Raw genomic sequence first — 24,447 nt, 5'->3', positions numbered from 1 at the left:
TCTTCTAATGTGGACCCTGCTGGTCATCATGTTTCTGAGCACTTTGGTTTCCTGCAGGGAAGAGAGCTTACCGAATCCTAGACAGACTGGCAAGGAGGTGATTTGAAAATAGCTCACCTGTATTTTCTATTATCTGCTGCTCCAGGTGCAGTATTTTACCTGGACTTCATTGGGGAGGATGCACTGCACATCTGCATGTTTGCACTGGGGTGAGTTCCTGTTCTCTGGCCACATGAGGTGGTTTGCACTGTGGTGGTTGCCTCTCTGTCCTCACTACTGCTTCCGCCTCTCAGGCGACCCTCTAGAGCCAGGGGAGCAGCCAGGACTCAGAGCTTTGTCCCCCAGAGATAAATGAGCATTTTACTCCCCAAAGGGCTTTATCTCCTTCCCATTCTTTTCTTTGGGCTTTAATCTCTTTGTCATTTTTAAAATATCCCATTTTGACACATGAAAAGACTCTCAGCCTCACCCCAGATCACAGAAATACATTTTGAAGCCACATGAGATGGCCATCATTTTGCAAAAACTAACAAGATTGATAATATCTGTGTTGGCAAGAAGACGAGGAGACCAGCTCACTGCCACACTGAGCAGATCTTTAATACCAGAGGACAATTTGACAATGTCAATAAAAATTGTAAATGAGCAATGTTTGATGCAACCTTCCAAATGGGACACAAAGACACATGGATGAAGCTGTTTATTAATTTAAAAATTAATTCTGTAAATAAATAATTAGAAGTAGCCTAAATTAGAAGTAGCCTAAATGCCCAGCAGTAGGATACAGTTAAATAAATTATGGATGTTCATATAATAAAGTCCCATGCTGTCATTTTGAAAAATCGAGGCCAGTCTATAGATACTGACATCAAACCATGTCTAGGATACACTAAATGGAAAAAATTAGATTTTTTTAAATGTATAGTCTACCCTATGATCTAGAAGTAATGCATCTAGATATATATCCAAAAGAAATGTATACATACATATATTGACAAAATGACTTCTACCCGAATATTTATAACAGCTTTATTCATCATATACTCAAATTGGTTACAACCCAGATGTCTATCAACAGGAGAGATGATATAGCCTATTCAGACAATGGATTCAATATAACAATTAAAAATAATGAACTACTAATACATACAATAAAGTGAATGAACCTTAAAAACATTTACAAGTAAAAAAAAAAAAAACATTTACAAGTGAAAGAAACCAGAGTACACACTGTATGGTTTAACTTATAAGAAGTTCAAGAACAGGATGGGGTGCCTGGGTAGGGCAGTTAAGTGCTCAACTATTGGTTTCAGCTCAGGTCATGAGATTGAGCCCTGGGTCAGACTCCACTCACTGGGCAATCTGCTTGAGATTTTCTCCCTCTCCCTCTGCCCCACCCACCTCCCTCTCCCTCTCCACCCCCCCCCCCAGATAAATATATAGATCTTTTAAAATATAAAATAAAGAAGTTCAAGAATAGGCAAATCAAGTATTGGGTGATAGAGGTCAGAATAGTGGCTTCCTCTGGGTTAGCATGGATTGGGAGGGGCACCCCTCTGGGGTGGAGGGAATGGAAATGTCTTCTCTGTTGACCTAGGTGGTAATCACAAAAGTATACACACAGGTACAATTAATCAAGCACTACATTTAGGGTTTGTGCATGTAAACGACACCTCAGGTTTTAGAAAGTGTTCCTATTTAAGTTCTAGGAGAAAGGGGGGGAAAAGACTCTAGAGGAATATACACCTACCTGGGGGAGTGGAACCAGGGGGAGTTCAGGGACTTTCTAACTTTTTCTTACTTTCCTCCTGTATTGATTGCATAAAGAACTTTTTTTATTTAAAAAAAAAATGTTTTTTTTAAGGCAAGGTTCTAAGGTACAGGCTAAATGGAAGTGAAGAGCCATGGGAGTTTTGCCTGGGAGAGTCTAATTCATTCTGATCAATGCAGTGCAGCATGAAAGGCGTATGAAGCTGTTATTTATCTTGCATCTGCTCCCTGCCCATCTCAGGCAGGCAGCCTCCCCAGTCTGCACAGCAGCAAGCCCCTCTCTGCAGCCTGCAGCCCTTTTTTCCCCTGTTTCCTGTTACCTGGGTTGTAAAGTGAACCCTCTCACCCTCACTCTGGCCTTTCTTCTCTCTCTCCCTCCTCTGTTCCTCAGGTGCCTCATTGCCTTCTTGGGTGTCTTCTTAATCACACGTAACAGGAAGAAGGCCATTCCATTTGAGCCCTATATTTCCATGGATGCCATGCCAGGTAACGTTAAAATCCTATGTGCCCAGCTAGCCAGCCCATCCATATAGAATGACTGCTACTTCCTATTTAAAAAGAGACAACTAGCTGCTGGGTTTGGTACAGGGCAGGTGTGCTGTGCCGTCATGGTGTGACTGTCTCTCTCTCCCTCTCTTTTTCTTAAATCTCGCTGTGCCAAATAGGAGGCAATGGTTGAGGCACCTCAGTTGGTTTTGAGCCCATCTTGCCAATTCCCACGTCTATTTTGGGCTCTCTTAAAGACAGTCCTGATTCACACTGGATATAATTATGACCTGTATATCAGGCTTCATGTCTGTGAAAGGAAAAGAATCCATTCACCTAGTTGGAAAGGAATGGCCAGAGATAGGAAAGAAGATTGGATGAGTAACATTCAGATACTATCACCTCACTTCTTAGATGCCACAAGAGAGTGGATTGTTCTGGAAAGCTTAATTTCCCAAGTTGCTGGGAGCTCACATGGAGAAGCACAAGCTCAAATGCCTTTAGTCCGTGACCGTAACAGAGGTGTGAATCTCCAGAGTATTGTGCAGAAGGGAGTGGCTGAGTCTATGGAGAACTGGAGGGTGCCCGCCCCCAGCCCAAAGGGACCCAGATTAGGAAAGTTAACCCAGGTTTGCTGACCTAAATTCTGTAGGTTACCAGTGCTCTTTAAGTCAAAATTGATTTTTATTTTAGATACAAAGATGGAACTCTCTCTAGAAAATAATGCCCACCTTTCATTAAGACACCCTAATGGGCAAACTATAACCCCACTGCTGGCATACGGTACTGCTTAACAAAGTACTCTGGGATACAGGTGTGTTCTCAGGGCCAACTGAGGTGCCCCTCCACTAAATGGCCCCAAGGTTTATGTGCCTACTTCTATATTATTTCCTCATCCCTTGCTATCAAACTGTGGTCTGTCATTCATGCTATTACTAGCTCACCTGTGTATAGCAGTTCCAGGTCAAACTTCTCACTTTGACCCCACTTGTTGGAATTGTGTATAAAATTAGAATAAACAAGCTCTGAGTTGGGGCCTTAAGCTTTTTCCTAGTAGTTAAATGCATGAGCTTTAGTGCATGGACTTTTAAAACCTCTAATCTGGCTGCTCAGATGCCTTTTTTGCTTACTTCCTTGTTTCTCGGCTGTGTCCCGGATAGATGAGGGCGCTGGATAGCTGAATTCCAGATAGGTGAGGTGTCAACTCTGTGTGTGCAAGTATGTGTATGTATATGTGTGTTTGTATGTTTACAAACTGTATGTGTATATATCTCTATAAGTATTTGTATATGCATATATACAGATCTGCTAGTGGAAAATAGAAGGTAACCTAAGGTAACCTTACATATCAATATTCCGTGGTCTGTTTGTGGATGTGGCTCCCGGCTTCCTCTTTGTACCTCGCGACCGGTAGAAGTCAGATCTTCACAAAAGGAGACCCTGCCCCGTTGCTGTGGCATGTCAGGACACTTTCGAGTAGACGTGTTCTGTATAGTGCAAAGCATGGGCTTGAAGTTCAGGTGGCCTGGATTCAAATCCCAGCTCTATTACCCACCCACTGTGTGACCTTGGGCATGCCCTTGGACCTCCCAAGGCCTCTGACCCTCACTTGTAAATTGGGATTCCTTCTTTTAGGGAAGTGGGATAATATGTTAAAGGTCCCTTGCACAGTGTTTGGGACTTGGTAGATGCCTGGTTAAATTTGGGTTCACGTTTTAAACACGTTTTGCTTTAAAAAAACTTCAGAAATTCCAAACACTTGTTTGATCTGATGCCAGGTAGAACATGAAAAATGAAACTGCTTTTTTTAAAAAAAAAAGTTAAAAAAAAAGAAAAAGAAAAGGGCAGCCGGGGTGGCTCAGCAGTTTAGCACCATCACACCCAGGGTGTGATCCTGGAGTCCCGAGATCAAGTTCCACATCAGGCTCCCTGCATGGAGCCTGCTTCTCCCTCTCTCTGCCCGGGTCTCTGCCTCTCTCTCTTTCTCCCTCTCTTGTCTCTCATGAATAAATAAATAAAATATTTTTAAAAAAATAAAAATGAAGGGTGCACCTGACTAGCTCAGTTGGAAGAGCACGTGACTCTTGATCTCAGGGTCATGAGTTCAAGCCCCACATTAGGTATAGAGATTACTTACATAAATTTTTTTAAACATTAGAAATAAATTAATTAAAATTTAAAAAATAAAACTGCTTAAGCAGAGTGTCTTTCTTAGCTACTTGGTTTCCCAAAGTCAGACCTTGCTTTTGGTCTATCTAGATTGGTATCTGCACAACAGACCAGTAGCTACAGTTCAAGAAGCATTCTATTTCCAAAAAAGTATACTACATGTCACAATTTAGAGAGGGTTTAAATAATTCTAGCACCTGAAAAAAAAGTGAAAAAAAAATGAATGAGAGAAGAAAAAATGGAAATGAATTGAAAAAAGAAAAAGCAGTCCTGATAGCTGGGAGCTGGCCTGACACTCACAGCTGGACCTTGGTGTTCCCTAACTGAAAATAAACAATTTCACAGCACATCAGCCTCAGGCAGGGCCACCCCAACCATGACAGGTCAAGACACAAATAGGAGCACTCCATTGTCACACAGGAACACGGGCAAAACTTGACCATTGGGCACTTGGGTGGCTCAGTGTTTGAGCATCTGCCTTTGGCTCAGGTCGTGATCCTAGGGTCCTGGGATTGAGTCCCGCATCGGGCTCCCTGTGGGGAGCCCGCTTCTCCCTCTGCCTATGTCTCTGCCTCTCTCTGTATGTCTCTCGTGAATAAATAAATAAAATTTAAAAAAACAACAACAACACCTAAACAAACTTTGACTGAACCACGGAGGACTGACCATCCCCCCAACACGAGTGACCACAGCCTTTTTACCAGTTACAGCTTTAGCCTCAACACAGCCTTCTCTCCATCTGCGTAAGAATTATTAAGATCCCCAATTATAAAATTAGCCCCACTTCCCAACAGCATCTAATCCAAAGCAAAGCCCTGCTTCCTTAAACTGTCCCCAAAATTGTCTACAAGTCCAAATCCTGTCTCTTCTCACACCCTGTTACTGAGACATCCCACAGCTCCTTGGGGTGGACATCTCCCTCATTGCAGTGCATCAATAAACCCACATCTGTTAGGCTATAGGCATAGTCCTGCCACTGTTTGGCTGAGAAACAATGAAAAAATCCAAAAGCTAAATCATGCCTGGCAAGCCAACCCTTTTTCCTAAGGAACAGGCATCCCCTTAACTTCCCCCAAGCCTCCTCCCCAACCCCCCCAACTCCAAAATCCAAACCGCACATTCTTAAACTGTACCCTTCAAATGACCATCAGCTAAGGCTTGTGCTACCTACATGAAAACTCAGTCTTCGCAGGCCATTCATGTAGTGGACAAGGGGATGGGCTTTGGTGTCAGGGCCCGGCTGTGTGACTTCGAGCAAGTAATTTTACCTTTTAAAATCTGTTCTTATCCAGATGCTGAGGATAGGATTTGTGGGGGAGGCAGAGGTTCAGCGAAGTACACCAGGAGGCCCTATAGCATTCCAGTTAAGAGTGTGGGCCTCTGCATTCAAACCCCCCACCCCCACCCCAGTTTAAATCCCAGCACTGCCAGATTGCTGGCTTTGTGACCTCAAGCAAGTTACCTAACCTCTAACTGCCTCGTTTTTCTTATCAGTTACTTGTGAGGATCAGATGAGATAAAACTTCTCAACTGTTTAGAACTGGGGTCTGCCATCAGCTCAACACTCAGGTACCTGTTAGCTATTCTCATGCTTTCTGTTGTTACTATAGAGATCTAAAGCCCTCAGCCCAGAGCCTGGGCGTAGTTAGTCTGGCACCTGCTGTTATCTTCGTAGTCTAAGAGAGGACTCTTTGCATTCAGTCTCTTAGGACAGCCTGGGGGTAAGAGAATTTGAAGTCTTCCTTCCCTGCTAGGGAGAGAGCTGGCCTCCAAGACCAGGAATTGTAGAGTAAGGCTAACAGAATTAATGATTAAAGTCTTCTCTCTCAACTTTAAGTAGAAATCCAACATCAACATGTGCCAGAAGCAACAGAGAGAATCGCACCTACCCTCTGTGCCGATCAGGGATGTTAACTGTTAAAGGCCAGAGCGTCTCTCTGTGAGTGTCCTGCTGCATCTGCCACCCCCACGTGTCCATGACACGAAAGTTACCCTCTTAGGGGATAAGGAAGTGTTCTGGATCCTGGTTGCATTCTGTAGAGAAGTATTGGCATCTACCACGTTCAAAGCACAGTGCTGGTTCTGCTCCCTCTGGCCCCCCCCACCCACATTCCCACCTCATTCTAGGCCAACCCATGGTTATCTTGACAGTGGCTGGCCTGTGTGCATATTTCCTGAAGATTCATCCCTCGTTGCTTAGCAACCATAATATTGCTAGCATATACTTAAGGGTGTTTTTTTTCCAATCTAAAGCATTCAGGAACTTGGCAAGGCACGTGACTGGTGCCTGAGCACTGTAATGAGTCTGTGGCGGGGAGGGGGACGGTGCAGTCTCCTTTGGCCCCCTTACCACCTAATGATTTGGAGAAAATGGATTTCATTTCAGGTATGCAAAACATGCATGACAAGGGAATGACAGTTCAGCCTGACCTCAAAGCTTCTTTTTCCTATGGGGCCCTGGAAAACAATGACAACGTTTCTGAGATCTACGCTCCTGCCACGCTGCCGGTTATGCAAGAGGAACACAGCTCTGGGGGTGCCTCTGGGGTTCCCTACCGAGTCCTGGAACACACCAAGAAGGAATGAGCCCACCTCGAAGGAGACTCTCCTTCCCTCCATTTATAACTGCTCTCAAGCCGTCAGTGGTGTCAGTGGTTCAACCCTGAATCCTAAACTTTGCCTTTCACATCTTAATCTCTTAAACCGAGAACTCTCTAGAAGGGGATCTCGAAGAGCCATTGTCTCTAGCAAAGAACACATGATCTTGGTCTCGGAGATTTCAGGTGACCAGGGTGGGGTGAGGGGGACGAAAGCAGTATTCCCTGGGGGAAGTGCGGAGTTCAGACTCCGCCTGGTACTGCCCAGCCAGCTCCGGGAAAGCATCCCCGAGGGTGGTAACTGAGCTTCCTCCGTCAGTGACCAAAGGTTGCCCATTCCTTGGAGCTGAAGCAAGGCAGAGATTCCGTTCTCACTTTCCACATCCAGTGAAAGGCTGGAGACCTCTGAATCTAATCTTCCCTTGCCTGATCCTCCCTGTCTCACGATTCCCGTACTTCCAGTAACATTTGTGTAGTCATCACAAGGCATAGTAGGCCAGCCCTGGGAACATTCTATCATCCACCTGTAGGAAATGCACTTCTGCCTTCCAATTGTCCCTGCCCTTCTAGTGAAAACATGCTTGATGTGCTTATATTAGATCTGCTCTGAAACCTAATTTGGTTTTGGTTCTGTGAACTATGTAATTGCTTTTTCTCCCCACCAAAGGAACGGAGAAGTTAAGAGTAGGAGGAAAGTAAGGACAGGAGCAGGGGTAATGATACGTTAGCCCATAAACATGAAGGAAGAAAAATCCCTTTTCATCTTATAAGAAGTGATTGCACCACTTAGAAAAAGAGAGGCAGAAAATCTGGCTGTTTTATGTGTATGTTCTTGCACAGCAAGGGCCTCTGGGAATCTAGGGCACTTACCTCAGAGACAGTCTCCATCAAACCAAGCTTGAGTTATCGGTTAATTTCCTTGGAGTTGACCGAGACTGGGTCCTCGTTCCCAGGCACACATGTCTGGGAAAGCAGGCATTCTTGGTAAGGGGTCACTGCTTCCTTTCAGGCTACATCCATGATTGTCCCTCCCTAAACTGACTGTATACTTCTGAGAATGGCAAGTAAGGGTTTGCAAACTTTAGCATAAGGACCCCCTAGGGAGTGTGCAGATTCCTACACCCCAAGGACAGACACTCTGTTTAAGTGGGAATGATGGGGAGGAGCTTGAGTCTGTGTTCTTATCTGGCCACACAGGTTGTTCTGATGCAGGCAGTCCAGGGATCACACACCTCGGAAGCCTACTGATCGAGAGAGGGTCTGCTAAAACCTCCAGGGGCCAACACACCCTGCTGGAGAGCTGGAATTACCAGTCCTTGTTTCCTGTCCGGGGTTTATTTGGCAGGTCAAATAATTCCCATAGGATCGGTGGCATTTATCCATCCAGCGATTACTACTTAGAACTACACGTAATGTTTCCCTGGGTACTCTTTAGCTAATAGGGGAGATCACAGTGTTAATAGACCAGTGTTGATAGATCATTAACCTTTATGGATTGTGCTTAATACCGATTTACTACCTTGACTTCAAACACTGGCATCTGCTGCTTGTGATAACCACTTAGGTATTGTGTCTTAACCTCTTCCGTATTGTTGGCTTACTTGCCTAAGAAGGCAGCAGACAATGACCTGTTTTCTTCAGGATAGGTATCCACTCAATTCAACGTTTGAGAGGCATTTGCTGTGTGTTAATAAGCATTTTGGATGAGGGCGCCTGGGTGGCTCAGTTGGTTAAGTGTCTGCCTTCGGCTCAGATCATGATCTCAGGGTTCTGGGATCGAGCCCCGCGTTGGGCTCCCTGCTCAGCGGGGAGTGTGCTTCTCCCTCTCCCTCTGCCCCTCCCCACCCCTGTTCCTACTTGCTCTTATGCTCTCGCCCCCCCCCCATGGGAAAAAAATCTTAAAAACAAACAAAACATTTGAATGGTGAAGGCTACAAAGAACAGTAATGATCCCTGCCCTGCAGACACACACCCAGGAAACCATGAGAGGTACACATTGCAATAGTGCGCAGAAAAAGGACAGTTACGGGGGCCCTTCTAAAGGTCAGACTGCGAGCCCACAACAGGGTATTCAGAATTAAAGGTGATTTTGAGACACCTGGCCAGTTCAATCGGTAGGGCATATGACTCTTGATCTCAGGGTCATGAGTTTGAGCCCCATGTGTGGCATAGAGTCCACACATTTAAAAATTAATTTTAAATTAATTAAAAAAATAAAAAGAATCGGAGATGATTTGGCCTTCACTCATGGATGGGGGCAAACCTTGCTAAGATTTGAGCAAAGCATAGAAAGCAGGGCGACCACCCCTCCAGGCAGAGGGGCAAGGGGCCAGCATTTGCAAAGGCACAGAAATAGGGAGTGGTTGTTGGCAAAGAAAGGAGAGGTGGAGAGAGTGGTGGGCATCCAGGTGAGCCTGGAAAGAGACCAAATCATGGAGGCCTTGAATGCCTGCTGAAGATCAAGGGGTATCGCAGAGAGCATGGGAGCCATTGATGATTCATAAGGAAGAGAATGGCAGGGTCAGCACTGATTGGAAAGGAGGCTTGATGCAGAGTATAGAGAGACAATCTGAAGGGATGATAAAAGTCACTTTTCAAGGTCAAGCCGTCAGCCCACTGGAACAAGACACAAAAGGGGAATTAACATCTGGTTTTGCGGTTATTCAGATTTTCTAGGTGGTTTTTCTAAGGTGAGCTGGGATAAGGGATGAGAGCAGAGTGGATAAATGGAAGGTAGGCAGGGAATCTATTGGAGTGTGTCAGGCCCCGGTGATCATTTGGGGGTTTTATATGCTCCCAACCTCAGTCCACCTCTTCCCTTTTCAAACCATAAGCCTTTTAGTCTCAAGCCAGGCAAGAATGAGACGAGTGGATGAAAGTGCATCATAGTTTCAGGTTGGCCAACTGGTGGTTTCAATGCCACTCAGCCACTGCTGCTGGGACCTGGACCTCCAGTGCCCCAGCACTGCTGGGGGCAGTGGCATTATCCTATGAAGGGGCCACAGGATGGCTGAGCAGAGGGTGCGTGGCAGTTTCCTGAGTGGGAAGCCAGCAGTAGGCGTCCGAGTGTTCGAGAAGACCAGACAACATAGAACCTTGGTCTCCAGAGTTCTGAATCTGTCCTGGGTTATCTTCTCCCAACCTTGGTCTCCAAGTATAAATGGACTGTTTGCTGGTGGCACTTACTGTTGGCACAGGGGAAGAGGACATCAACTTTCTACTCACAGCCCTGGTTCTTTTTTTTTTTTTTTTTTTTCTCTTGGCTCTGACATTCCTCAAGCCCTCTGGAATGCTCTAAGCAATATTAAGTATCACACGTCTTTCTCCTTCCTACCAGCCTATACCTATGGGAAGGTCACCAAACTTGGGTTTAAACCTTCACTTGTTGTCTGATCTTTCTTCTGCTCTTCACTCTGTTCCCCCCTTCTAAAGACTGGGACTCTGGGTTCTCTAATCAGACATTAGAACCAGGGCAAAGACTGGTACCTGTGGGCTTTGGTGAGAGTTCAGCCCTCCCCCGGACCCCTCTTGAAGCCACAGGGCTTATGATGCCATCACATTAAAGCTTCAGGTCACATGGGGTTCTTATAGTGTGCAATTGACTGCTGGGTAGGGATGGGAGATTGACATTTCCACTGCTTTTCTGGTGGAAACCAGCCAGCTTGCTGGTACTGTGTGTATACAAGACATCCATCAGTATAGTGTTGGAGACCCTCCACCCTGCACTTTTTTGAATTCTGAATCTGGCCCAACAGTGGCTGATAGGCAAAAAAAAAAGAAAAAGAAAAAAAAATGACTCCATGTTTCTCTGAGAAGCTGTGTAAATGAAGTCACCCTAGAATATATTCTGTGTGGATACTTATATTTCGTTAACTCCATGGCTGATGTGGCATGTCTTATTTTTTTTTTTTAAATGTGTGTTAGGTGTAAATAACATCATGAAATGATATTTAATTAAAAAAATCCATGTGATACCTGTTTAGTTTGAGTCTTCTGTTTGGCTAATACTTTCTAAAGTTGTCTAGAATAAGTGCTGTCCAATAGAACTTTCATCAGTGATCAAATTGTTCTGTGTGCTGCCAAGTACAGCAGCCACTAACCAGATGTAGCTATTGAGAATCTTAAATGTGACCAAGTGCAACGTAGGAACTAGATTTTTAATTTTATTTCAATTTAATTAAACTCAAATACTCACACAGAGCTGGTGGTGGCTGTAGTAACGTTACAGTTCTAGAGATGCCCATGAGTGTAGTGAAGGCTGAATTAAGCACTTTTTTCCCCTGCAGTGGTTAAGAGTACAGACTCTGTAAACCAACTGCTTAGGCTTGATTCCTAACTCCATCACTTATTAGCTGTGTGGCATTGGCAAGTTACTTAAATTCTCTGAGCCTCATCTGTGAAACAGGGATAGTAACAGTATCTACCTAAAGGTGGTTATGAGGATCAGATCAATGAATAAATGTAAAGTCTTGCAACTATGTCCAGCATCCCATCAGGATGTTATGTCACATTGAAGCAACGTGGGAGTCCCAAGCACCAGAGCTTCTGTCCCCAAGGAGTTGAGATCATTCAACTTCCCTTTGTGGATGTCTTCACCTACCTCCCTATACTATTGGCAGTTTATGGAGGCTGAGCAATGATTAACTCGGTTTCCAGCCCTTCTCCCCTCTCCAGGGGTTGAGAACTCCCATCTTCTAATCATGATTTGGTTTCCTGGTGACCAGCCCCCCGCAGGAGCCATCCAAGAGCCCACCCAGCATCGCCTCATTAGAATGAAAGCTGCTTCTAGTGCTCGTATCACTCACAAATTTACAAAGGTTTAGGAGCCCAGAACCAGGAACAGGATCAAAGAGAAAACATTAGGACAAGAGATGCTCTGAGTGTTCTTACCACTCAGGAAATTACAAGGGCTTTAGGAGCTCTATGCTGGGGACAGGGTGCAGAGACCAATATGCGTATTTTCTCTTATCTCATAGTGCCCTTATAAAAAGAGAGCTCCCTTGCCCCTTCCATCAGGTGAGAGGACTATGAACTAGTGAGTGGGTTCTCACTAGACTGAATCTGCCGGCACCTTGATCTTGGAATGCCCAGCCTCCAGCACTGTGAGAAATAAATGCTTGTTTGTTTAAACTACCCGGTGTATGGATGTTTTTGTTAAAACAGCCTGAGTGGACTGAGAAACCAGTATAATGAGAAGATTCTCATCACAGGGAAAAGGTTGCCTGCTGACTTCTGTTGACACTGAAATGTGAATCTTCAACATTGCACCCTAGTAACATTTGTGCGCTTACTTCTCAAGATTATAAGTTAAAAAAAAAAAAAAAAGGAATCCACAAAGCCCATCTGTAACTCTCCAAAAGGCTGTTTGTCATAAAAACAACAGGCCCAGAAATCTATTCTTGCAGACATCCCTCACACTCGTGTGCATCGCATCCCAGAGTGATTCAGGCAACTAGATAGCTGTCGTATACTTTTACCAAAATGTCCAAAGATGTTCAAGTCACAGACATTTCTCTCCACATGAATAATACTTAGGTATCTTTGTGTGTTTTTATACACTACATTTGTGTTTCTTTTCTGTGAACTGTCCACAGCCTTTGCCCACATTCTATGGCTTTGTAAGTCTCTTCTTGACTTGAACATGCTACTTGTATTTCACATTGACTAACCCCTTCTTTGTGATGTGAACACTTGCAAGTATTCCCCAAAGATTATTTGCTTTTTGATTTGCTTAGTATTTTTTTGCTCTGAGAAAATCTTTTGGTTTTATGTATTTTGTTTTACATATAATTAAATTATTTCTATAAAATATGTTCTTTTGGGGGCACCTGAGTGGTACAGCCGGTTAAGTGTCCGACTCTTGGTTTTAGCTCAGGTTGTGATCTCTCTTTTTTGTTTTAATTCATGAGAGACACAGAGAGAGATCCAGAGACACAGGCAGAGGGAGAAGCAGGCTCCCCACAGGGAGCCCAATGTGGGACTTGATCCCAGGACCCCAGGATCACGACCTGAGCCAAAGGCAGATGCTCAACCACTGAGCCACCCAGGTGTCCCCCTCTCTGTATATTTTAAATCCAGTCTTTGATACATCAATATACAAAAAGTCTTTTACTTCTAAATACTGTATTTATTTTTTAGCATAGAATGTAACTTTCTCTGAGTCTGGAGTGGCATGAGAGCATTAGCTTGTCCATCTTCACCGTTGCCTGAGATACGCCGCCTTCCTGTGATGCACGGAGTACCTGATGTCTCAGGCAGCTGTTGAATCAATCAGGGTCCAGGCAGGAGACAGAAACCACACCAGTTACTGGAACAGAAAATTTAATATAAAGAATTGGTAATTAGGTAACTAAAAGTGTAATGGAGAGAATGCTAAGGTGTCATAGAAGTGGCAACTGTGAGAAGCAGCTCCCCCCCCCACCCACACACACACCCACCAGGGCTGGGAGAAGACAAGGAAGAGGTTGGAATTATTAAAATTTAGACATTATATCCAAAAAGAGGAGCCCTGTGGAACCAAACCTCAGAGGTGCTGAAACAAAGGCTGGTGCTGTGTCTCTGGGCTGGAGGAGAAGTCCAAGGGAATAGGGACCTGACCCATGAGGCCTTTGTGTAAGCCCTGGAGGCCAGAGAAGAAGAGGACACACTCCCTGAACTTAAGTAGGAAAGGGAAAAAAAATTATTTAATCCTGCCCAAGATATACGTTAGAAGTTGCTGCCCAGTATGGAGCCTAAGCAGCTGCATTCACCTCCTCCGGATCCCGGAGCTGCTCTGGGCTTAGGCAGCAGGTGCCACGAATGAGGGTGCTGTGGGTGGCCGTCAGAGGGATTCCTCGGAAGACTCTAACAGGCCCTACAGACATAGAGCAGTATTTGCCCCACATGGAGCCCTAAGAATTACTCCAAACGGTGGAAGATCTGGCTGTGGGGGGCCCAGCGGCAAGGATACTGGGGTAGGGAGGGAGGCAGGATAGAGCACAAGAAACGTGGCTCTCCACTTGACCAGGAGGGAAAATAAGGAAAGGCAGCCCTGCGGGTGTGGGAAACACTGAAGCACTCTGTCTCTCTCTCTGTGTGTCTCTGTCTCTGTCTCTCTCCTGTCAAGTCCTGCCTGCCTGCCTGCTTTTTCCTACCTCCCCAGGCGGCCTGCTGGCCCCTCACTCACACACCTTGGAAGGCCCCAGCTCACTTCCTCAGAGATAACAAGAATCACCCCACATTCAGGGGACAGTAGGCCTTTGTTCTGGTCAACACCCACACAACTGCAAAGGAAATCCACAGCCGCTCTCCATAGTAAGCAACAGAGTTCCTTCTTCCTAACTGGGAGCTGTCTACCGAGAATCACAAGGCATTTGGGGAAATCCATCAGCACGAAAGAGAAAGACAAATGAACTGAGAGGGATCAGAAAATGCAGGATGATGTAGACAAAGAGGGCCACGGTCCACAAGGGTTGTTTAAATTATTGTCTCTATTTTTATGGATGCTTGAAATTTTCATAATAAAAAGAGGAAAAAAACAAATGTTTAAGCAGAAAAAAGTGTTTCTTGAGCATTTATTGTGTGCTAGGTACATACATACAGCAAGTGAACAAAAGAGAGACTCCGTGCAAAGCACACAGCAGAAGGTGGGAGGATGTTAGCATAGAGGGAGTCATGAGATGAAAGGCCACAGGATCAGGACAAAGGAGGAGGTGAGAAAACCAGGGAAGGCAGTAGAAGCACGGAGGATGGCCTCAGAGCCTGGGCCTAGCCTGACCCGGTGCCCAGGGTGGGCCACAAGGAAAGAAAAGAGTTCAGGAGAAGGCGGAGACCACGATTTTTGAATCCAGAGAAGACCACGATTTTTGAATCCAGACCAAAAGACCTGCAGGGCCAGCTCCCCAGTCTCCAGGACCCAGCAAAAAGTGAAAATGCAGGGACCCCTTGCTCAAAGAGCAGGAAAATTATCATCAGAGGGACAATTTCTTACCATTCATTTTTATTTCATGCCATACCCATCTTAAATGCAAATAGAAGAGCACTTCAGTCATATGGGAATCACTGATACTATACAATTCGTATTTCATAGCTTATACACAAATACATATTTTTTTCTTCTTACCAGGACAGCAGAAACCCTGTGCAAAGCTAACCCAGCTGTTGATATTTTCATTTATTGATATGCACACACTCTACACCTTCCTGCATGGGATTAGTGCCCTCCCAAGAAGAGGCCAGAGAGCCGGCTTGCTGTCTCCCCCCCATGTGAGCGTACAGAGAATAGCCATAACCAGAACAGGGCCCTCACTGGAACCTGACCATGCTGGTGCCATGATCTCGGGCTTCCAGCCTCCAGAACTGAGAAATCAGTGTGTCTTGTTGATAAGTCCCCCAGTTTATGGGATTTTATTATAGCAACCAGAATAGATTAAGACAGCAAGTCATTAAGCTATTTTCACTCAGCTCCAAACCTGCGCTTCTAGGGGATGGCGTTGGGATGCTGGGGCTGGAACTCTGCAAGCTACCCGTCTGCTGTGCTACTGCTCCCTGGCTGCCTGTGAGGGGGACCGTGAGGCTATAGGAGGAAGGGGCTCACTCCTTCCTGTCTCTTTCCTGTCCCTGTGTACATCTCCCAGGGACACTGCCTTGCCTCACAGAGCAGCAATAAAGCCTAGTTTTGTGGTTCTTTTCAACTTTTGCACAACCAGCTTTGAGGCCCCAGTCCTCAGAGATATCAGCACACTCTCCTCAAGGTTGGGGGCCCAATTCCATGGGGCCCTTCTTCTTACTTCCTTAAAAACGGCTTTAGTGACATAATTCACACACCATACAATGCACTCTTTTTTTTCTTTAAGATTTCATTTCTTTGAGAAAGACAGAGGGAGAGAGTATGAGCAGAGAGAAGGAGAAGCAGACTCCTTGCTGGTCAGGGAGCCCGATGCAGGGCTCGATCCCAGGACCCTGAGACCATGATCTGAAGGCAGACTCTTAACCAACTGAGCCACCCAGGCACTCCACAATGCACTCTATAAGTTATATAATTCAATGGTGTTTAGTATGTCCACAAATATGTGTAACTATCACCACAGTCCATTTGAGAACATTTTCATCTCCTCGAAAGGAAACACTGTGAAGAAATGAACATGTATCAGCAAGGACGTGGAGAAATGGGGACACTCGAGCACTGGCAGTGGGAATGCAAAATGGTGCAGCCACTATGGCAAACAGTATGGTGATTTCTCATAAAATTAAAAATAGATTACCATATGATCCAGAAATGCCTCTTCTGGGCATATGCACAAAAGAAATGCAGGGACTCAGATATGTATACACCACGTTCAGAGCAGCCTTCTTCATGACAGCCAAGAGATGGAAGCAACTCAAGCCATCCATCAAAGGATGAATGGATCAGCAAACTGGTGTATACAACCGGTCAATTATTCAGCCTTAGAAAGAAGGACATACTGACATGTGCTAGCACATGGCCGAACCTTGAGGACATCTTGGTTGTCCACCTTGAGACAAGAGGACAAATACTGCGAGTCCACTTATATGAGGAGCCACTAATCCACTTTCTATCTCGATAGATCTCCTTCTTCTGGACTTCCACATGAATGGACTTTCACAGGAATGGAATCATACAATGTATGGACTTAACATGACCAGCTTCTTCCACTCAGCATGTTTTCATGGTTCATTCAAGTTGTGGCATGTGTCAGTACTTCATTCCTTTTTGTGCCCGAACATTTTCTTATCTTGTAAGTTTTAACAATCACAACCTCTTCCCTTGGTTCCTTTCGTCCTAGGAACGGGTAGCTGCTGCCTGCAGTTGCTGATGCCATGATCGCTTTGAGTTTCTTTTACCTGTTGGGTGACTTGTTCATAACCTTCTATCTAGATAACCATTCTTTCTATGAAATTCTTTCCGTTCAAATCGCTGTTGTGATTTCTGTTCCCTGATCAAACTCTGACTGATCGTCAAGAAAAATTAAAATAATCTGAATTCCTGGTCCATTCATGCAGCTGTCCATTTCTAATATTCCATTTTTTTTCTTTGCTCTGTGTGCATCCCACCACTACTTCCTTCCTTATTATGATCATCTAGCTTTTATTCTCTTCAACCCATCTGCAGCTCAAGTCAATCAGGAAATGGTATCTCCATCTAACAAATTCAAGGGTGGAAACATTTAAAGAGCAGCTCCCCCCCCCCCTTTTTCTTGTATATATTTTTATTGGAGTTCGATTGCAGTGTGGCGCGGCACCACAGCTCTTGAGCTGATTTGCAGTTCATTCAGGAGCCTCTGGGTCTGCAAGCAGATGGAAATGAGTCTTTGTAATTCAGAGCAACACAGCAAGATGAAACCCGATGCAGCATCCAGGCTTCAGAACACACATATTTCTGTAACAAATCCTCAAAATTATTCGTACTTTTTGAAAGACATATTTCTCTTTATGAAAATGTAATAGTTATCGATTGTTTCCATTTTTATTAAGATTTTATCGTTTTCCAGGAGCTTTCAATAGATAGTTCATTTGAGCCTCAAAACCATCTTAGGAGGGACGTGCCACTGTTCTTTCCACGTAATTGAAGAGGGAAGCACGTGAGCCTGCAGTTTTTTTAAGACTTTTAAGTAAAATGCCTGTAGCCCCGAGATTGGCTCTCTCTCATATACTGCTGCAGTTTGAGGGTTGTGGGAAGAGGGAGACAGGAAGGAGGCAGGATAAATTGGTAAACCTTTTCTGAAAAGTATTTGAAAATATCCATACCCTGACATTCCCTTCCAGATAATAAAATTACAATGATCAGAACAGTTTCTATTAACAGTTAGGTCAGTGAAACGGAAGGAATAACCAGTAATTTATATGTACTGTGTTTTTTATATATACTTAATTATATATATACAAAGTAGTGGGTTAAATGGATTCTTTAATAATTAAAGTTAGAATCATTAAAAAAAGAATTTAAGGGGTGCCTGGCTGTTTCAGTAGGTAGAGCATGTGACTCTTGATCTTGGGGTTGTGAGTTCAAGTCCCCGTTGGGGGTAGAGATTAATATATTTTTTTAATCTATTAAAAAAGGAATTTTTTAAAAAAGATTTTATATATTTATTCATAAAAGACGCAGAGAGAGAAGCAGAGACATAGGCAGAGGGAAAAGCAGGCTCCCTCCAGGGAGCCGGATGCGGGACTCGATCCTAGGACCCCGGGACCAAGACCTGAGCCAAAGGCATATGCTCAACTACTGAGCCATCCAGGTGCCCCCCAGAAAAAAATTTAAGTTAGAGTCTTACCTCATATGTTTATACTAAAATAAAGTTCACTTGAACTAAAGCGGCAAATATAAAAAATAGAAATCATCCCCCAAAATGAAGGTCACTATTAATTGATGTCTGCAAGATGGATAGCAAGGAAAGAAATTGTGAGGGTAAAATATAGATACATTTACCTTCAAACAAAAATTTTGAAATGTCAGTATACCAAAAAGAAAAAGGAGGAGGAGGAGGGGGAAAGCAGCAGCAGCAGCAGCAGCAGGGGAGCAGGAGGAAAGAGAAAGAAAAAATTCAAAAGGAAAAACACAAACTAAGAAAAATGCCAGCAGGGGTCCTGGGTGGCACAGGAAGTTTAGCATTGACTCTTGCTTTGGCTCAGGTTGAGATCTCAGGGTCGTGACATAGACCCCCATGTCAGGATCCCCACTCAGCGCAGAGGCTGCTTGAGACTCTCCCTCTGCCCCCTCCCCCCACCTTCACTCTCAAATGAACAAATGTTTAAAAAGAAAAAAAAAAAGAAAAATGTCAACAAGCATGATAACCACAGGGTTACTGTCTACAGTACATAAGGTGTTCTTACAATCAAGCATACCATGTTGCTAGCTCATAATTACACATGAAAAAAGTGTTCATCCTCTCCAGTAATCAAGATGTCATGGGGTTGTTCTGCTGACCAAACAGGAAAGGCTTTTAAGATCAAATATAATACCTAATACTATTGAGGATGTGGTAAGATGTACATTGAGGATGTGGGAATGTATGATTTGTATAACTTTCTGAAATGCATTTTGTCAATTTCCAAGAAGAGTTTTAAAAATGTTCATGCCTCTTTGCCTAGTAAACTCTTCTGGGAATCTATGCTAAGAAAACAATCATAAATGTGACAATATATTTCTATGTAAAGGAATTTGTTGGGGCCCTGGGTGGCTCAGTTGGTCAAGGGGCCAACTCTTAATTTCAGCTCAGGTCACCATCTCAGGGTGCTGGGATCAAGGCCTGTTGGGCTCTCCATTCAGTAGGGTGTCTGCTTGTGTTTGTCTCTCTCCCTTCCCCTCTGCCCCTCCTCACCTCATGCATGCGCACACGTGTGTGCGTGCTCTCTCTCTCTCTCTCTCTCAAACAAATAAATCTTTTTAAAAGGTATTTGGGGATGCTTGGGTGGCTCAGTGGTTGAGTGTTTGCCTTTGGCTCAGGGCGTGATCCCAGGATCTGGGATCTAGTCCCACATTGGGCTCCTTGCAGGGGCCCTGCTTCTCTCCCTCTGCCTGTGTGTGTGTGTGTGTCTCTCTCTCTCTCTCTCTCTCTCTCTCTCTGTGCCTCTCATGAACAAATAAATAAAATATTTAAAATAAAAAAAAAGTATTTGTTGTTTAGTTAATTATAGAAGAGAACATTCTAAAGAAATCTTGATTCCAACAATGAACGTTTAAATAAATAATGGAATACACACAATGCAATCTTAGGTAGCCATCAAAAAACACACTTCAAAATAGTATTTGAAAACACAAGGAAATGCTTGCAATATTATGTGAAGCAAAATAAATGGGAGATCCAAACTGAATGATTCCAATGATATTCCTAATCTTACTAAAAAGACTGGAAGGAAATACACCAAAATATCGAATAGTGGCTATCTCTAGACCATGAGATTGTAAGCGATTTTAATTTTCTTATTTATCCCTTGTTTTCAAATTATCTATACAGGGCAAGACTAATTTTTATACTGGGAAAATCAAAAATATCAAAATCTACATGACGCATCTCCCAGCCAATGTTGAATGTGGGGCTGGTGAGAGGGTCCTCTTCTCCAGTGAGCTACTGGATCGTGTTGCAACTCTCTTGTTGGGACATGACTGATTTTTCAGGAATGGAAGACGGATGAGGATGTTATGAGGGAAGCCGGTTAATTTAAGGCTCTTCAGTAAAATGTGCCATCTGTGAGACGAATATCATAGGAGATCTAGAGTGTGAAGCAGATTAGGAATTTAAATATCGAGTAAACTCAAATGCACATTAATGAGCCTGAGAGGTGGGAGGGAGAGGAGACAGAGCTTAATTGGCAGGCAGGCTTCTATCTTCAGCCCTCTTCCTTTCTCATTACACTCTCTCTCACAATCAGAAGCAGCTCTTTTTCCTCCCTCCCTCCCTTCCTCCCTTCCACATTTATTGAGAACTTATTATGTATTAGAACCAGGGATCCCTGGGTGGCACAGCGGTTTGGCGCCTGCCTTTGGCCCAGGGTGCGATCCTGGAGACCCCGGATCGAATCCCACATCAGGCTCCCGGTGCATGGAGCCTGCTTCTTCCTCCGCCTGTGTCTCTGCCTCTCTCTCTCTCTCTCTCTCTCTCTGTGACTATCATAAATAAATTTTAAAAAAATAAAAAAAAATATGTATTAGAACCAGATATTGCTATAGGATCTGAGGATATATCAGTGACCAGACTAGATTGTGGGATGACTTACCAGGTATATCAGTGGCGATTAGGTTTGGCTGCAATAGACACCTAATAATAAAATAATATTTCCCTCCCAAGTAAAGGCAGTCTAGATATAGGCAACCCAGGCCTAGCTAGCATGGTGGCTTCGGTATCACAGGGGGTTCAGGATCCCCCTCTTTTCAATCCACCATCCCAGCTTTCAATCTTCAGGGTTACCTCCTGATCCCAAATGGCTGCTGGAGCTCCAGCCATCACATTCACATTGCAGGCTAGAAGAAAGAGAAACAGTAGAAAGGCAAGAGGGTACCCCTACCAGCTAAGTCGGCTGCTTTTTGCTCATATCTCATTTGCCAAAATTAAGCCTTATATCTCACTGGCCAAACTTACATGGCCGTAAGGGAGGTGAAATATTGCTGCTTTGAATAAAATGTATTTATAAACTGATTATAAACCAACTAGTGTGTACCGAGTATCTGTAATGTGTCTGGAACTTTATAAAACAACCCTGCAAAGCAGGTATCATCGATGCCAGTTAACCCATGAGAAAAATCAGTAGGTTTAATGAGCTTGCTCAATGGTCACACAACTAGTTAGTGGTGGAGCTGACCCCCTAAAACGCAGGCTCTTCCTACTGTATTTTGCTACCTTCCCATCAGCAATTAAGCAAGTGAGAAGAAAGTTCCTCAGGCTTGTCATTATCCATAAAGACAGGCCACTTTTTTTTTTTTCCATTTAAAATGCATTGATGCCATGCAGCCAATGAAAAGAATTGAGGTCGATCTGTATAAAAGCAGGGCCTTGGTCTGTTCTGTCCACTGCTATATCCTCAATGCCCTGAACAGTGCCTGGCAAATAGCAGACATTCAATAAAGATGTGTTGAACATATAATGTGGAAAGAACATCCCCATTAGCCCCGAATGTGCTCGTGTGCCTCTTTCTACTCAATCCCACCCTCAGAGGTAGTCACTATTCTGATTATATCACCAGAGATTAGTTTTCCTCCTCTTGAACTTCATATGAGTGGAATCACATCTACGACTCTTTGGTGTCCAGTTTCTTTTGCTCGACATTTTTTTTTTTTTGAGATTTGTTTGTTGTATGTGTATCGGTAGTTCATTCCTTTTTATGACTGTGCACTAGTCCCTTGTTTGAATATGCCATAGCTTCTGCATTCTTCTTTTGACAGATATTTGGAATATTTCCAGTTTGAGGATATTATGGATAAAGATATTAAGATCAGCGTGTGTGTGTACCTCTGCTGACATTTCTCTCGAGTGTATAACTGGGAGTGGAATTTCTGGGTCATGGGGTAGGTGTGCATTTAGATTGATAAACTGGCAAACAATTTCCAAAAAATGGCTGTATCCTTTTTTCCACCAGCAATGCAGGAGTGTAAGAAAGAGATATTTTACTACATCTACTACTTCCATCATAGTATTTTTTGAAAGTATTGACTTTTATTTATTTTTAAAGATTGCATTTATTTATTCATAAGAGACACACAGAGAGAGAGAGGCAGAGATGCAGGCAGAGGGAAAAGCAGGCTCCTTGTTAGGAGCCTACCCGATGCACGACTCAATCCCTGGACCCCAGGATCATGACCTGAGCCAAAGGCAGGTGTTCAACCACTGAGCCACCTGGCCGCCCTTAAAGTACTGACTTTTTTTTTTTTAATTTTTATTTATTTATGATAGTCACAGAGAGAGAGAGAGAGAGGCAGAGACACAGGCAGAGGGAGAAGCAGGCTCCATGCACCGGGAGCCCAACGTGGGATTCGATCCCTGGTCTCCAGGATCGCGCCCTGGGCCAAAGGCAGGTGCCAAACCGCTGCACCACCCAGGGATCCCAAAGTATTGACTTTTTAATCTAATCAAATAAGAACCACAAAATCTGCAATGAAGATTGCCTGTCTGGAAATTCTCCCAGAAGTCAGGAGATAAGCTTCTGAGGATCTATAGCATCCTCTGATAGGTTCTCCTGAAGTTTTCCAGGACAGCAAAATGTTTATCAACCTTGGCACAGCTTTCAATGGATCGAGCCACAAGGGATCAGTTTCTCTTTCTCTTTTTTTCTCTGCCCATAACTCAAACCTCAGGAGAAAGAGGGAGAGTTAGAAATGTGAAACTGTGTAAAGTTCATTCATAAGAACCATTTATTATACAGGTGTGCCCAGCATCTTGCTGGACACAATGGTAAAGAGGAAAGATGTGGAAGGTTCCATTCTTGTTCTCAAGTTGCTCACAGCCTAACTGATGTTTACGAGGAGGCAACCCTTCTTCTGCCCACCATGTAAAGACCTGACGTTGTTCTGGATTCTGCCCTTTGCTCTTTCTTTGCTCTATTCCCCTCGGTCTCTCTGGGTCATCTCATCTGAGACCATGACTTCCGCTACCCATCACACCTCCCTCTCCAGTCACCGCACCTGGTCTGAGCTCACCACGGGCCCCAGACATAGGTCTTCCAACTGCTTCCATCCTCAACTCCTCTCTAATGTTCATATGTACATACAATTCATCAGCAATTTTGTTAACTTTGCCTTTAGAATACAGTTAAGATCACACTATTTTTCATCACATGCTTCCCTATGACTGTTTGAACACACTATCATCCGTGGGCTGCATTACTGCCATAGCTCTACCAAACCAGTACGGCTATCGTCTTGCCGGTGTCTGGTCTGTACTGATTCCCCTTTCTTTTGGTAATAGAAATTTGAATTACCTTTGGTGAATGTAACCATCAGGGCTCCAGGAAAAGGTTAATCTGAGGCGCATTTGGTAAAGGTTATTCACAAGTGTGTGGGCAGGGTTGAGGGAAACAAGAAGGAATGGAGGAGGTATGGCACCCTGAGGCTGCCAGCAGAGGGAGGCCATGACCACCTCTAGGCCAAGAGAAGGAGAATCTTAGCGTAACTAGAGGAGAGATCTGTAGGACACTGGACAGAAGCCTCAGTAGATGTAAGCAGCCAACCCTCAGGAACCTGGGAGGGAAGGGCCCTATGGAATAACACCCTTACTTCGTCTTCCTCTAACCCCTCCGATGACCCCTACTAATGTCTTCCATTGGAAAAATTCAACTGGAAGCCAGAGAGAAGGGACCCACTGAAGCAATCTATGTGGGTCAGCTTCCTGAGATACAAGGAGAGTCAATCAACTAAAGGGACCCACAGCAAATGCCCTCACACAGGAAGCCACCTCTCCTCAAATCTTAGCCTGTGAGACTTGAGGGTTGCCCAGCCCACCCCACCACAGCTCCAGAGGTGAGCATGTGCCCCAGGCGTGGGCAGTCGGAATATCCCAGGCCCCTTCGAGTGATTTACCAATGCCCCAGCAGCCCAAGTCTGAACAAGAGGCAGTCCCAGGACTTTTGTTGACAGCTGCAAGGAAAAGAAACTCTTTCTCTTGGTGAGGATGTGATTTGAAGTTGTAAGCAGCCATCCCACCATCTCATGGAGAAAGGCAGCCTGAGAATGAAAAATCAACACAAAGGAAAATAGGAAGTGATGAATAAAGACTGAATCCTGGGGTGCCCGGTTGGCTCAGTCAGTGGAGTGTGAGACTCTTGATCTTGGGGTTGTGAGTTCCAGCCTCACATTGACTGTAGAGATTACTTAAAAAGGAAATCTTTAAAAAAGGCAGGGAGGGACCTAAGTCCTGATGTCATAGTTATAAGCCCCCAGGTCCCGTTGGCCTGGAGCCCATACCTTTTGTTACCTGAAGCAATGAATTCCCTTTGTTGA

General features: G+C 44.3%; 1 protein-coding gene across 1 annotated transcript in view; it reads left to right on the top strand.

Annotated features, from left to right (window-relative positions):
• The window catches only part of NIPAL3 (NIPA like domain containing 3), a 53,298-nt gene extending 41,146 nt beyond the window's left edge, over positions 1–12,152 (top strand). Inside the window, exons 10-12 of the mRNA XM_041766573.1 lie at positions 146–209; positions 2,162–2,256; positions 6,812–12,152. Of these exons, the coding sequence (XP_041622507.1) occupies positions 146–209; positions 2,162–2,256; positions 6,812–7,011 (359 nt within the window). The 3' untranslated portion in view covers positions 7,012–12,152. The remainder of the gene's footprint in view (positions 1–145; positions 210–2,161; positions 2,257–6,811) is intronic.
• Positions 12,153–24,447: the final 12,295 nt, after the last annotated feature.

The sequence above is a fragment of the Vulpes lagopus genome, chromosome 8 (genome assembly GCF_018345385.1).
Source record: "Vulpes lagopus strain Blue_001 chromosome 8, ASM1834538v1, whole genome shotgun sequence".
Lineage (NCBI taxonomy): Eukaryota > Metazoa > Chordata > Mammalia > Carnivora > Canidae > Vulpes > Vulpes lagopus.
The sequence above is the reverse complement of the archived record's forward strand: the minus strand, read 5'-3'. Positions and strand labels throughout refer to the sequence as shown.